This window comes from Phascolarctos cinereus, unplaced genomic scaffold (genome assembly GCF_003287225.1).
Source record: "Phascolarctos cinereus isolate Bilbo 61053 unplaced genomic scaffold, phaCin_HiC Scaffold_1;HRSCAF=81, whole genome shotgun sequence".
NCBI classification, from domain to species: domain Eukaryota; kingdom Metazoa; phylum Chordata; class Mammalia; order Diprotodontia; family Phascolarctidae; genus Phascolarctos; species Phascolarctos cinereus.
Window position 1 is genome coordinate 145,735,445 of NW_027555514.1, and position 15,499 is coordinate 145,750,943.

The following is a 15,499-nucleotide window of genomic DNA, read 5'->3' on the forward strand; positions in this document are numbered from 1 at the left end:
TAACCATGAGCATATTTAAAAGTTTCCATCCTCAGGCCTCTTCTCTCTCTCTCTCTCTCTCTCTCTCTCTCTCTCTCTCTCTCTCTCTCTCTCTCTCTCTCTCTCTTCTCTCTCTCTTTTTTGGGGGGGTCTGGGCAAGGGGGTTAAGTGACTTGCCCAGGGTCACACAGCTGTTAAATGTCAAGTGTCTGAGGTCAGATTTGAATTCAGGTCCTCCTGACTCCAGGGCCAGTGTTCTATCCACTACGCTACCTAGCTGCCCCTCAGGAGACCTCTTCTCTTGAGGCAGATAGGTGGCAGAATGGCACATCTTCCTTTAATTAGGAAGATCTGAGTTCAAGTCCTGATTCAGACACTTCCCAGCTGTATGACCATGGGCTAGTCACTGAACCTTTCTTAGCTTCAGTTCTCTCATCTGTTAAATAAAGATAATAATAGCAACTCTCTACAATAGCAGGATCAAATGAGGTAAATTGTGTAAAATGCTTTGTAAATTTTAAAGCATCATATATATGAAACTTTTATTATTATCCTTCTTCATTTACTCCCTCAGAGTGCTTATCCATCTTCTCAGTTAGATAGCCATTACTGCTATGTTGATAAATTCATATCAGAGCCCCAGCTCCATATTTTTGGTTGACTTTATGACTCTTCCACTTGAATTCATTAAGTCCAAAACTGAGCCTGTCACCTTTTACAATGTATGAAGTTCTTGTTTTATCTTTTCCCTTTCTCTTAACAGTATTACTGTTCTCCAAATTCCCCTAGGCTCAAAGCTGCTGAGTGTTTTTCCTTTGTTCTGTATGTCCAGTCAATGACCGTCTTCTCAATCTACTTAGAAACGACTCTTGAATTTACCCACTTGTTATGATCCTTCTTCCACCACTATCATACATTTTACTCCCCACCTGAGAACCTGCTGTAATTTCCTACTACCTGAATGATTTAGTTCAACCTAGCATTTAGGACCTTTCATAAACTCTACAGTACCCATCCAACCTTATCATAAACTATTTTCATATAGAAATCCTCCACTTATTGTCCCCCACATGCTCATTTACATCTTGTTCCATCATTCTGCCCCTTCTCTTACCTGTTTTCCTTTTTTCACTCCTCTCTGTTAATCCAAATCCTACATAACTTAAATCCCATTAAGCTTTCTCTATCTACTTAATTCCCCAAGGATCTCTCCTTTCTCTGAATTTTTAGCACTTATAGCAAATTTGTGCTAATGTTTTTGCTATTTTTTTGTATGAATGCCTTGTCTTAGCAGGTAGATGGTAGATTCCCCATCGACAGAGCTTTCTATCTATTTCTTCATTTCTTTCATGATAGAGGAAGTGAATGGATAGTACCTAACTTGATTTGACTATTACAAAGGGTCTATGAGTGTGGCCTAACTGCTGTATTTGGATTTTCTTTACAGGTTCTATTTTATGAAACAACAACAACTCTTGAGAGATTAACATTCACATCTCAATGTGATTACGTCAGAAACTGACTGTGATCACAGATAAGACCTTCCAGTAAAACTTCATGTAAAAATGTAATTTCATATTTCTTATAGTAGTAACTACCTTGTGTGCTGAGCATTCTTAAACCTTACTTAAAAATGCCCACCAAAGTTTCCAAAAGAATGATAATATTCTATACATAATAGCAGCCAAAAATTAGTAATATTAAAATGAGTGGAAAGAATTCCACAAGAAACTAGGTAACTGGGAAAAGGTGAAACACAAAGTAAAAAATATAAACTAAAACAAGTCAGAAATAGGATTACATGAATGGTCTCAGGGTTTGAAAATGAGGGATCAACTCTTGCTCAGCAGGGGACACATTTCTGTGTCAAACTCAGAATGAAACATAGCAGTGTTAATTAAAATTTGCCAAATGAGATTTCACTGTCAACTGATAGTTCTCCCACCATTAGGAAATATACACCTCCAACAATCATTTCCTCTGGAAAAACTTAAAAAAAGACAAACAGTTGAGAAGTGCCCTGTGGATTTCCACACTTACGGTTTTCCATTCTGAAGACAAGTCATTGGTAGTCCCATTAATTTGGTAATTTTTCAGTTTATGGAAGTGCAGCTTTTTTACTCTAACAGATTTCCATCTTTGAAATAGTGGATTTGACTCATTATGTGGAAGCAAAGGGATGCATAGTATTGGTCAAAATACTGAAATGTCACATGACTATGCATCCCTTTGCCTTCTTCCTAAAAGATCTATGTCTGGTCCATCCTTGTGAAATAAGTGTAGATTCTCATTTTAAAATACTGCCATGGAGGGGGATTCCACAAGATTCTTTGGAATATTTATTTTGCTTAATAGTTCCTGTTGTTAGATATCCTTCAGTGTGTCCAACTGGTCTTTGGACATCTGAGTATAGATGGAAGGAAATTGTATTTTCCCCGCTTACTCTCAGTATTCACCTGAAAAGAGTGAAGATGAAGTGTATATTCTCAAGATCTTATCAACAGCCCTTTGGATCATTTTAGAAGCTCCAAGCAACGGAGGGGAGTGGCCTGGACTATTTCTGCTAAAGCTATCTCATCTCCTCACTGAGCTGTTGATCTGAGTCAGAGCAACATTAAAGATACTAAAATGTTTCATCATGTGTTTTGAATACGAGCTGTAGGAGAGAGAAAAATTATGTTTTGTTCAAAAAAATTCAGCATGAGTGGGGTAATCTGTTTCATGTAGACAAGTGTGTTTCAAATTATTGGAAATAAAATTAATAATAATATGTGTATGTGTTTTATTTTATCTTTTCATTGAATATGAACTTAAGTCTTCTGGATTTTTTTTTCACAACCATTTCCCCTGCCTTCTTCTTTTTTGTCCTTTAATTTTGTTCTGCAACGTTGTCAATTACAAACGCATGTTGTTGGTTTCCATAACAATGACTTATTCCTCTTCCTTAGAAGTTGTCAGTAGTGGGAGTTCTTGCACTTTCTGAAATGCTAGACTTGGGCTGCCTTGGAAAATTGCCTAAAGACTGTCCTGAAACCGAAAGCTCAAAGAGCACAGTAGAATAGACTCATTCTAATTACATTTCATCTCTCTGGAAGCCTTCATTTTGGTCATTGTGGCATGGTTGTAACTGCTCTGTTTTAATTCTCCAAAGATTCATAATCTATGATGTATTTTCTTATTTATATCATATCCACATCAAACCATTTGCACTATACTATTATAAGTTCATTTAATCATAGTAGATTAGCCTTTTTTAAAGATTGGTACTGGAAATGGTTGATTGATACTATAAATGGTAAAAATTCATTTAAAAATAAAATTTTCCACTTTAAAAGTAACTTTTTAGATTCCTTTTGAATAACCACTTACAACTTGGAAAGAGCTTTGGAAACTGATCCAGTAGATCTGGTTCTAGTCCCATTTCTGCCACTAGTTAGATGAGTCACCTTGAGAAACCTACTTAATCCCTACGGTCCTCAGTTTTCCCAAATGTGAAATGAGGGAATTGCTCTAGGTGTCTCCCATTTCTAAGGCAATTATGATTCCAGATTCATTTTTTATTGTTTTTGACAATGTGCTTTTAAGTCAAATCTCTAACAATCTTGTATAATAATAATTCATCAGCAGAGAAAATCTTACAGAGTATTTGTTCTTTGCACACTTATAGCATCCTTTGTTGGAATTCTAATTTTGATGTCCCACCGATAAAACTTACAATAAAACAAGAGAACAAATCTTGCAACTTTGTTTTTAAAAATATGCTAGTTTTCAAAAAATATGCATGCATCCCCAGTGGGCTTTTGAAAGTTAGTTCTCTTAAACTTTTAAGTTAATCTCCTTTGAGAGATTTTCATTTGAAACTAATTCTAACCCTAGCTCCAAATAGTTCTGAAATTTTACTGCCAATCTTAGTTTCTTCAGCATGAAAAGAAGTCTTTCCACTACTGCAGATCTACTCCACACCCTAGCCCCCGCCCAAAAAAAACTTATTAAACATCAGAACAGAGGATGTCCAGTTAACAATCTTACTTTGTTTAGTCACTGTGTGTTAAGAAAAATGCAAGCAAACAGCTGAAATGAATTCTGCAGTGAACCATAATGACCATTCCCTCTTCTCATCTCCTCTTTTCCCGGTTTTTCTTTTCAGATGTTTCCCCAACTTACAGAAACTTAGTTTGGCTTATTGCAGGAAATTCACAGAGAAAGGTTTACAGTACCTGAGTTTAGGCAAAGGATGCCACAAGATCACCGATTTGGACCTTTCAGGTTGTACTCAGGTTTGTCTTTCACTTCTTTTTTTCATGCGGTGGGTAAGGGGATCTCTTGGAGAACTGTCTGCATCCAGTCCTCATGTTAAAATAACGCAGGGCTAGTACTGCAGCAGACTCTTCAGAGGTTTTAAATTACACAGCCACAGCTGCTTAGATTTTCCTCAGGAATAGTAGTATAGGCTTTTGGCTCCTTTCCATTTAAGCATCACATTTACAAACTTATTGGATGAAAAAAATGAGTAATTTTGGGGGAAGTGCAATTTGAATTCCAAAACTTGAGTTTTGAAAGCAGCTTCATGCAAACATGAATGCAAAAATAAATTAAAACCTTTGTAAGAGAACTTGCATGATTTCCTGAAAAGGCAAATAACTCACACATGTGTTTTCTGAGACTAAATAATATGGAAAGTTATAAATGCAATGCAAGGGTATTCATCAAGGAGAAAGTAAATGTCACAAAAAAATCCATTGTAAAGTTAGAGTTTTCACGTCACATGTAAAGAAATTGAGCTCCCTGCTAGAACTTGGGTTCCTAAAAACATAACGTACAATGTTAGCTCATTGAGGGCAGGGATAATTGTTGGTTTTTCTGGTTTTTGTTTTTGTTTTTAAACAAATGCTTGCTGAATTGGAAAAGGAAATTTTAGAAGTGTGTATGTGTGAAAGGTAATGGTAAGCATGAACAGAGGAAGTAGCTGTGGATTAGGTGAGGATATTGCAAAAGTCTGTCAAGGTAGATAATCTAGTTTTTCTGTATAGTCGTTTTTGAGTCATGTTCAACTCTTCATGACCCTGTTTGGGGTTTTCTTGGCAAAGATATTGGAACGGTTTGCCATTTCCTTCTCCAGCTCATTTTACAGATGAGGAAATTGAGGCAAACAGGGATAAGTGACTTGCCCACGGTCACACAGCTAGTAAGTGTCTGAAGCTGAATTTGAACTCAGGAAGATGAGTCTTCTTGACTCTAGACCCAGCACTCTATCCATTGCGCCACTTAGTTGCCCTCAGATATTTTACTAGAGCTATTATTATCAACAAATAATATCTCTTCTGCCTTTGGGGTGAATTTTGTCCTGTATCTTTGAGAATTATTTCATCTATTTGTTCATCCTTGTCTTACCTGACAAAGTGTTTTCCAACTTGTACACCATTCCTCTAGGTGGAGAGTAACAAAGCTGCCCTTTGCCATAGGTATGTGGCATTGGTGCCAAGATTACCATCTGGGCGTAGATAAATAAATGGGGGAATTCTTCCCTTGGGCAGATACCAGAATAAAAACCTAGTTCCTGCTTCAGAATCTTTGGGTATTAGTAAGTATAGTTTAACTATCCCAGACTCTGTTTTAATTTGTTCTCCCAATATCTATTTATTCCCAGGAACCTGATGTGAATCCCTGTAATCCCTGAAAAAGTCACTAGACCCATTTTGAAATTGTGTCATTTTAGAAATCTATTAATTTATATATGAATTGTGTCACATTTGAAATTAAAGTTTGGGAAGTATTTTACATTCAAATTGTAGGGAGTTAATATATGATATGGGGTACAATATTAGAATGAAAACATTTTAATAAAATCGTGGATGATGGAAAAATTTTCAAGCCCCATCCAGTGGTTGTACATTTCAACCAATATTCAGCCAGAATTCTATTATGATAAAAGTATTAGAGTAATAGGTAGGAGTTTGCTGTAGTAGGATCTGACATATATTTTATTAGTAGACAAAAAAAAAAACCAAGTTGCTACAGCCCAACAAGTCTACAGCTATAGAGGACACGTTTGTGGATACGTGACAAATATCAATGAAGTGGCTGAAGGCATGAAAACTTGTTTCTTTCGAGTCTTCTAATCTAAGTGTGGGTGTGTTTTTTACTGTTTAGTACAGGGCTAATGAGGTGAAGGTCATGGGTTCAATCAGCATGTGTAGAAGTGAGTTTTGCTCTGGCAAAGGATTGCATTTTGTAACCAGGCCAGCCAGTTCCTGCTGGTCACAAAGAGAACTATAGTGCACAGGGATCAGCACAAGTTTCTTGCTTTGGAATGTGCTGAATAATGCAAAATGATAGAATCCTAGCATCTTGGTGTTGGCCATCCAAGGCCTCCTGGTCCAGTGGACACTTGTTCAGGAATTCCTTCTATGATATCCCTGATAAGTGGTCTTTCAACCTCTGAAGACCTCCAGCCATGGAGAAAGCCACAAAGAACTCACAATTTCTTTGAAGCAGTTAATCTCATTTTTAGACAGTCCAATAGTTAGTAAGATTTTCCCTCATGAATCAGCCACTTTGTAGCTTCCACCCATTGCTTCTAGTTCTACCCTAAGCAGAATAAAGCTTATGTCTGTTCCACATGACAGACAGTTATCATGTCCCCTCCAAATCTTCTGTTCTCCAGGCTAAACATTCCCAGTTCTTTTAACTTTTGAACTTATTTCCTCACTATCCTGGTCACCCTCCTCTGAATATGCTCTAGCTTGCAAATATTCTTTTTAAAATGTGTCACCCAAAACCAAACATAATACTGCATATATGGTGAAATTAGGGCAGAGAATAGAGTGTAACCAACCTCATAGTGAACAGCAGAATTGGTGTAACCAAGCAACTAAATGAAACAGATTAAATATAGAGCTATTAACACATTCAGTAAACACTGAGGACATTGACACAGTTTATATTTGACTAAAATAAATGAAATTGAACTGCTCACAGACAAGAACTTTTTTCAAATTATCTTTCTTAAGCAATTGTTTACCAAAATGTTTAACAGATGCAAATAAGTATAAACAATGAGTTCAGTATTATCATTCACTCAAGAACATTAAAATTCAGACACAACTTATAGGCAATAAAATGGTAGGTTTCTAAACTTAAAAATACACACATGCACGTGCTCTCACACACACACACACAGAGTTTTACTTCAAGAAAATTCACTGCTTCGATATAATGTAAATGAGGATGGGATCATTTGAAAGTGAAAAATATGTATGAACCCTATTCCATTTCACTAGTGAAAAGCTGCCAGTTTTCTAAAATTTGTTCTTACTCTTCACTGTCATTACATGGATTAATTAGGTCTGGTTGCTACTTCATTTTGCTGGGTGATGTTGAGTCCTAATCTTTGGCTAGTACCGGGAATCAGTCCACAGAAGCATCACAAGGAGATGACAAGGGCATATGCAGAGTGTAGGGGAATGGGAAGGAGTAACAAAGAAATAGTAAATCAGCAAGGTAGGCCCGAAATGTGAGTCACCTTATGGCAAATGGAAGACTCTAGAACTCTTAATTATTTAGAAGACTTTTGAATGTTCATAGCATACCTACCTCTGTAATGGAATTTTACTTATATTCCAAAATGAATTTTTTTGTTTGCTAACACAGCTAATTGTCAAGTCCAGCGAGACTTCATATGACAACATCTAGTTCAGCACTAGGTCCGTACTTGAAGTTTGCTCAGCTTAGTGAGACTTGCTATTTTGTTGGTTGTAGCCTTTGGGAGCTCAGGGGTCACTTCCATGCCACAGTGAGATGTTAGAGTAGGTCTGTAGCAGGGCTTTACCTTTACTAGTTTTAAGATATTTCTTCTTGGATTTCTAATTTTGTAAAATCAAGAAATGACTTTACATCTGAAAGATTCACTTTCATTTCCTTTCTCTTTCAAGTTTCCTTCTCTATGGAAGGTTTCATAAACTTTCATTTTATCTTAGGCACATTTTAAATGACTTTATAAATGGACAAAATGTTGGAATTAGTGATTCACCAATAGTTAAGATTCTTGAAATCTTTCATTTTATTTTTTAGAAAAACTTGAATCTTAGTAAATAAAATCTTTTTTTCACTTCATAATTGTGATGTCTCACACCAGAAAGCCAGGCTCAAAAAATACTGTCATATAGAAGCACCTACCAGAGGCATAATACTTTAAGTAGACTTGAGAAAAAAATATTAATAAAAAGTACAGCTAATAAAATTTCATGTTATTCTGGCCTACTGTGGATAAGACTTTAGTATACTCACTATTTTAGATACTTAGATGGATCTATAATCTCCCTGATTTGGGTATTCAAAGAATTAAAGAATTTTAGAGATGGAAGGGGTGTCAGTCATCACCTAATTCAATTCATGAACCAAAAATAATCTTTAGTACAATATACTCGGCCAGTTCTTTGCTCAAAGAACAATATACCTCACCTTTGCTCAAAGATATCCAGTGGAGGGGGTGTGGAACCTACCACCTGCCAAAGCAGTCTATTCCACCTTTGTATAGTTTGAACTTTGAGGAAATTTTTATTGACATTTGCTTCCTTGTAATTTCTACCCTCTGTTCCTGTCTCTGCCCTTTGTAACCAAACAGAGCAAGATTAGTCCTTTTTTCATATAAGAGCCCTACATATTCTTGAAGACAGGTTCTAGGTTACCCTTTAGCAGGGATCTTCAATTTTTTGTGACCAGGACCCCATTGGTAGTCTGGTAAAAATCGTGGATCTTATCTCAGAGTGTTGTTAAATACGTAATGTAAAATGAACAAGACTAGAAAGGAATCCATTTATATTGAAATGCAGTTATCATTTTTCTTTAACAGTCCACAGACCCCAGGTTAACAACCCCTGCCCTTGAGCCTTCCTTTCCTGGTTTCTCCAGCTAACCTCCTATAACATGGACTCAAGGTCCTTCATCCTCTTGGCTGCCCTCCTCTGGCTGCTCTCCAGCTCATCAGTGTCTTTTCCAAAATGTATGATGCCCAGAACTAAAGTCAGTACTCCAAGTGTGACCTGACCAAGGCACAGTACAATGGGATTATCCTTTTCCTTTTCCTGGAAGCTATTCCCCTTATTGCAGCTTGAGATCACATTAGTTTTTTTGGCTGCCATATCACATTGTTGACTCACATTATCCTTGCAATCCACCAAAACCTCTAGATCTTTTCCAGATGAACTGCTGTCTAGCCATGCCTCCCTCTTCTTGTATTTATGCAGTCAACTTCTTAAAACCCAGGTGTGAGACTTTACATTAAATTTCATCTTAATAGATGAAGCCCAGTTTTCTACCTTCTCAAGACCTTTTTGGATTCTGCCTCTGTCATCCAGTGAGTTAGTTATCCCTCCTAGCTTTTTGTCATTTGCACAGTTGATAAGCATATTTTCCATGGCACTGGTAAGTATGTGGAACAGCAGAAGGCCAAGCACAGATTTTGAGGCCACTCCATTGAATTTTCCTTCTATGACATGGAACTAGTAACAACTGTTCTTTGCATTTGGCTATTCAACTCATTCCAAATCTATCTAATGATACTATGATCTAGTCACATCTCCAATTTTTCTATAATACTACCATAAAATAATTAAATGCTTTGCTAAAAAACAAACTAGGTAAGCTCTATCTGCAGCATTCCCTAGATCTCTAGAATTGTATCAAAAAAGAAAATAATTTTAGAACATGACTTGTTCTTGATGAAGCCATACTAGTCTTCATGTTAATTCTCTTCCCAATCTAGATATTCACTTTCTCTTTCATTATATGTTCTAGAATTTTCCCAGGTATCAATATCACATTCATTATCTCATAGTTTGCTGATTTCATTCTCTTGCTCTTTTTAAAAATTGGGGTACCACTTGCCCTTTTCTAGTCCTTCAGTACTCTTCCTGTTCTCCATGATTTTTAAAATATCATTGACAGTGCTTCAGTAACCATCTACCAGTTCTTTTAGTAGTAAGGGATGTAACTCATTTGGGCAAGGTAACTTGAATTAAATTCATCTAAGTGGTATCTTAACTAGTAGAGAATCAATTCTGATTTCAACTTCAGTGCATTCCCCATTATACCATGTTATTCCTCTCATCTTTACACTTTTTTGGTCCAATTTGAAATTGATTGTGATGTTTTCTCTGGCTGGTTCTCAATTTACCTGCAGATAGACAACAGATTCTAAAAGTGCTCCCAAGTCAGTAACCAGCAATGGAGGGAATGTGGTGCAGGGAAAAGAATACTAACTTTGGAATCAGGAGGTCCAAGGTTCAAATTATGTCTCTGATACAGAATACCTATGTGAACATGGGAAAATCATTTAGCTTCCTTGGGCTTCAGTTTCTTGATCTGTAAAATTAAAGTTGTACTGCATAGCCTTTGAGATCCTTTCTCATTCCAGTTTTATGATTCCTTGTTAAAATAATATAGGTTTTTTTTGGTGATGCTCTTTGCTGCTCAGTATTCCCAAAGCCTTCCAACTTTCTTCTTGAAGAAAAAATGTATAAATAATGAGGCTTTCAATTCATAAGCCTTTGGTCTTTTTTATTCTTGATCTTGAATCATCACTTTTTTCCAAAAAAAATTTTTTTTTTGCTGTATTACCCTTTGCCTTCTTTTGCCCCAGTGTCCAACTTTGCCTTGAAATCACCAAGCATCAAAGTATAAATCAACTTAGTTTGGAGGAGAGGATCAAATGCTTTATAAAAGTTTTCTACCTCTTAATTCTTTGCAACAGATATTAGCAAAAAATAAGGTAAGCTTATCTGTTTACTAGCTTGTTTGCTTATAATTGTCATGCATACTACAAAGTAAGATGATCAAGAGTCCTGTAGAACTGTGTTTCTTGTTGCCTTTGAACAAAAGAGGAAACTAACTCTACCAACTCCTATGTTCCTCTCTCTAAGGAAAACTTGTGTGATGTCCTTCAACTTAATTGAAACTTCTTTATGTCTTTTAGTTTCATTTATACTGAGAAAATTAATGTGGATATGATTTTTATATATGGAAAACTGTGTCCATATTAATTTAATTTATCATACACACACATTATATATGGTTTTAAAGTATATTAGCTTATTGGACAAAGATGTACCAACATTCTAGTGAATGCCTATGGACTAAGAAGGGTAGCAGTTCTTAGGATTCCCTGCCTCCATTTCCAATGCTCTTCCATCATTGCTATGGAAGCTGAAGGGGATCATCCAGGATGAACTCCATTCTATATTTTTATACCTTTTATTGGTTGCCACTGACAAAAATCATCACTTGGTGGCCAGATCATTTGCTGACGAACCTCTAATTTATTGTGTTAGGCTGTACCCCAAACAGCAGAAACACTAGGCTCATACTTGAAGTCCTTCTGGCCTAGTAGGAGCTGCCAGCATTACCAGCATGCCATAATATGTAGGTATAAGACTTTTTTGTAGAAGAACACTAATCAAACAAGTATAACCTAAAAGAGGCTATGTCTAGGAAAAATATTAACCAGATTTATTTGAAAGAAGACTGGAAAAATGAAAATCATCATTAAGCAAAGTACCACGAAACCGTGATGCACAGTAGAAAGAATATTGGTTTTGGAGCCAGAGAACTTGAGTCCATATCTTGACTCTGTCACTTGTATTTATATTATTTTGGGCAAGTCTCTTAGCCTCTCTGAGCCTCAGTTTCCTTATCTGTAAAATGGAGGAGTGGAATGAAATAGACTTTAAGATCCTTTACAGCTATGAAAGAAGAGAGTGAAAACAATTCTACATCTTTTGAAAGTATTTTACATTCTCTTTGTGTTGGGAAAACACATAGCTCACATTTTTGTAGTATGTTAAGGTTAGATGCTCTTATTATTCCCCCCCCCTTTTTAAGAGATAAGGAAAGCAAGGTTCAGAGAAATTATGTGATTCAGATTCACACAACTAGGAAACATCTCAGGCTGAATTCAAACCCAAATCTTCCTGACTGTGGGTCTGTGCTCTATACATTTGATCATGTATAAGAGGTGTAATAAATTAGGGAGATTTATTTTTAAACAACTAATGAAATAAAAAAAAATATCCTGGAATTTACATATCCAAATGAATGCTGTCCTCTTCAGTATAGTAATTTTCAGACGCGATGCCCTTGGTCCAACAATAACTTTCAGGTTGCTGCTCTTGGAATTTGTCTTCAAAGGCTGAGGCATATTCTTGTGAATATTTTGAAAGCTATCTTCAAATCTTCACTAATTGAAGGAATATTTTAATTTTGGAGACAACTCTTAAGTTTTTCAGAGCCATGTCTGATGTAAAGGTAGGTGATGAGTAATGCCATTTACGGTATAATTTTAAAAAGAAAGAAAATTGCATGACAAGAACAATGAGACTGGGTTTCTGGCATGGTTTGCAAACAGTTTCTGAAGGCAGCTCCTAAATGTTTTGTGTAATAGCAGTATTGTAAGAAGTATTGTTGTTATTTAATCTTTTCAGTCACCCCATTTGGGGTTTTCTTGGCAAAGATACTAGAGTGGTTTGCCATTTCCTTTCCCAGCTCATTTTATAGATGAAGAACTGAGGCAAACCAAGTTAAGTGACTTGCCCAGAGTAACTCAATAGATATATGAAGCTGGATCTGAATACAAGTCTTCCGGACTCTAGGCCCGATGCTTTATTTACTGCTCCACTTAGCTGCTTGAGAAGTATTGAGCTCCCTGAAGTCACTCTGAAGGACAACATTCATTTAACGCATAAGCTCTGGTGTATTAGAAGATCAGTGTTACTACTTCGTGGATGTATACTGCACAAGACATCGGATTCTGCTTTCCATCCTTGAAGGGGAATGATGAACCTCTAGAGCAGGGGTTCTTTAACTAGAACCCTTGGACAGATTTAAGCATGTCCATAAACATTGATGGGGGAAAAAAATGCATCTTGATTTTCACTTAATTTCTAACTGAAATTTAACATTTCCTTCAATTATGAATGTGGGCATCAAACATCATTCTGAGAAAGTGTTCATAAGCTTCTCCTGATTGCCAGAAGGGTTCATGATACAAAAAAAAAGTTAAAACCTCCTGTCCTAGAGATTCCATGGTCTTTCTTTCAGTCAGTGGTATTAGGGACACTTGCTATCTCACTGACCATTCTTTTCCTACTTACTAGCGGGGAATAAATGTCCTCTTTCATTCAGTTGTTTAAAGAGAGAAATTATATGTACATGTATGTATGTATATGTGTGTATACTCTCTCCATGTCTTCTTTCCATGTGAATTTTGTGATTCTTTTTCTCAAATCTAAAAGAAATCTTTAATTTTGCTTTCAAGCTCCTCTTCTAAGCCTTATTCTTTTGCCTTTTGAAATTAAGTAGACACTCAGAATTTTGCATTGAATAATCTCTTAGCACACTTGCACACTCAGATTTCTTATAATATGTCTGTTGTCTGGCATTTAGCTGCCTTCTGAAATCTCTGAGTTAAAAAATTAATCTTATATAACTATATAATTCAGCTAAAACATAATAGAACTAAAATATAAACATAACAAAACACATTAAGCTAGAACTTAACAAGGTTTTCAAATTGATATGTAAGAAGGTTTCACAATATAAATTGTATTCCTGAAACAACAGTAATTGGAACTGAGAATGTTTATTAATCAATGAGCTTCAAGGCTTTTGAACAAACAATCCATGCTCTTAGATTAAAATGATTGAAAAAAAATTATGGACTACAGTGAAGCCAAGATTTATCTTTTTTCTCTTTTTGAGGCAATAGATGAGGGTAACCTGGGTTTAGTTCTATCAGGATTTGCAAAGTTTCGATGTCCCTAATTTAAAATACAGGAGAGTAAGGACTCTGCTCCTTCTCTTCCCACCCCAAATATAGTTCTGAAATCTGGTGTAGTGGAGGAAAAAACTGGACTAAAAAGTCATGAAATCTGGGTTCTTGTTAAAACACTACTATTATAACTACATCATCATAGCTAATATTTATGTAGTGCTTACTCATATGTCAGGCACTGCTAATCACTTTACAGATATTATCTCATTTTATATTATCTCAGATTCTCGTGTGAGCTCATTTGAACAACCCTGCGAGGCAGGTGCTAATATTATCACCATTTTACAGATGAGGAAACTGAGGCAGAAAGTTAAGTGATCTGCACTGGGTCACACAGCTTGTTTCTGAGGCAGGTTTCAAATACAATTCTTACTAAGTCTAAGCCCAGTGCTCTATCCCCCAAAGTATCAAGGTAATCTTCCAAATGCACGTACCTAATCATGTCATTCCCCTGATGAAAAACCATCACTTACTCATCACTGTTTATAAAATAAAGGAAAAATCCCTTCACTTATAATTCAAGGCTCTCCACAATCTGGCCATAATTAAACTTTGTAGTCTTATTTTATACTACCCTTCTTTAAGGGGCTCTGTGTTTTGGCCAGAGTGGGCTCCTGGTTCTCTACTTGTGCATTCTGCCCTCTCTTACATAGACACACACACACACACAATATTTGCTTACATAGGAACATACTTGGAGACAAATTTATCCACATTTTCACCTTTTGAAATTGAACCAAGATGTTATGATTGCCTATAGTACCCCTATTTTCTGTCTGCTCTTCCCTCAATGCACAAAGCAGTGGGTCTGTGGCTGCTTTTGAAAAGTGGGAGAAGTGTACAATAAAGTCAATGAGCATTCATTGAGCTCTTACTATATATCGGGCACTTTTCTAAATCCTAGGAAATGCTGGGCAATATACATTCTTTCTCTGTTTGCTGTGTTGATCACTGTGTTGATCTCTTGTGAGTCACTTATTGATTAAGGGCCCTGTAGTCTTTTGGGGCTCCATGCCATCAGTACAGTCTTATCCACAAACAGGAGAAGCTGGAAAAATTTACCATTTATAGGGAATCTTTTTTCCATTTGGACCTTGAACTGTGTCCAATATATCCTCTATGACAGTGATTTATACACTTTGCAAGCATGTTGCTTTTTTTCTTTATATTTGATACTAATAATTAGAAGAGTCATTGCACAAAGTTATCTCTGTGGTTATCAAGGAATCTTGTACAATATTAAAATACACAACAAAAAACTTGTCGAAGGAGATCCTTTAAAGCTGCATTTTGCTCTGCCAAGTTAAATGCTTTTTAAAAAATCAACAAACATGAAATATAGTAAGATCTTGTATTCTGTACACCTCTTAATTGGATAAGGGTTGATGAAGCTGGTTTCATTAGGTACTGAAAGACAACAAGAAATAATTTCATGAGATAATCTAACCTTCTAGGGCTCATGATGAGCATAAGCAAGTGCAAGCTATTTGTAACACCCTGGTGTATATATGGGTGTAGGGGAAGAGGTTATGAGTCTTCCCAGTATTTTCTTTCTTTTACTCTTAAGAGTCAACTCAGGCCATTCAGGTTCAAGACTCTTGGCTCAGCTCATACTTAACCTATTTAGATTCAGCCACTGAAAATCCCATAGAACTCACTGTAATTAGATTATTAGATTTTAAATACATTACAATA

General features: G+C 36.2%; 2 protein-coding genes across 2 annotated transcripts in view; one reads left to right on the forward strand and one right to left on the reverse strand.

The window, feature by feature from the left end:
* The window catches only part of LRRC17 (leucine rich repeat containing 17), a 59,595-nt gene extending 55,185 nt beyond the window's left edge, over positions 1–4,410 (reverse strand). The window contains exon 1 of the mRNA XM_020984515.2: positions 4,197–4,410. The gene's annotated coding sequence lies outside the window, so the exon portion shown is untranslated. The remainder of the gene's footprint in view (positions 1–4,196) is intronic.
* The window catches only part of FBXL13 (F-box and leucine rich repeat protein 13), a 238,762-nt gene that overhangs the window by 128,961 nt on the left and 94,302 nt on the right, over positions 1–15,499 (forward strand). Inside the window, 1 exon segment of the mRNA XM_078149993.1 lies at positions 4,127–4,256. Coding sequence (XP_078006119.1) covers positions 4,127–4,256 — 130 coding nt within the window.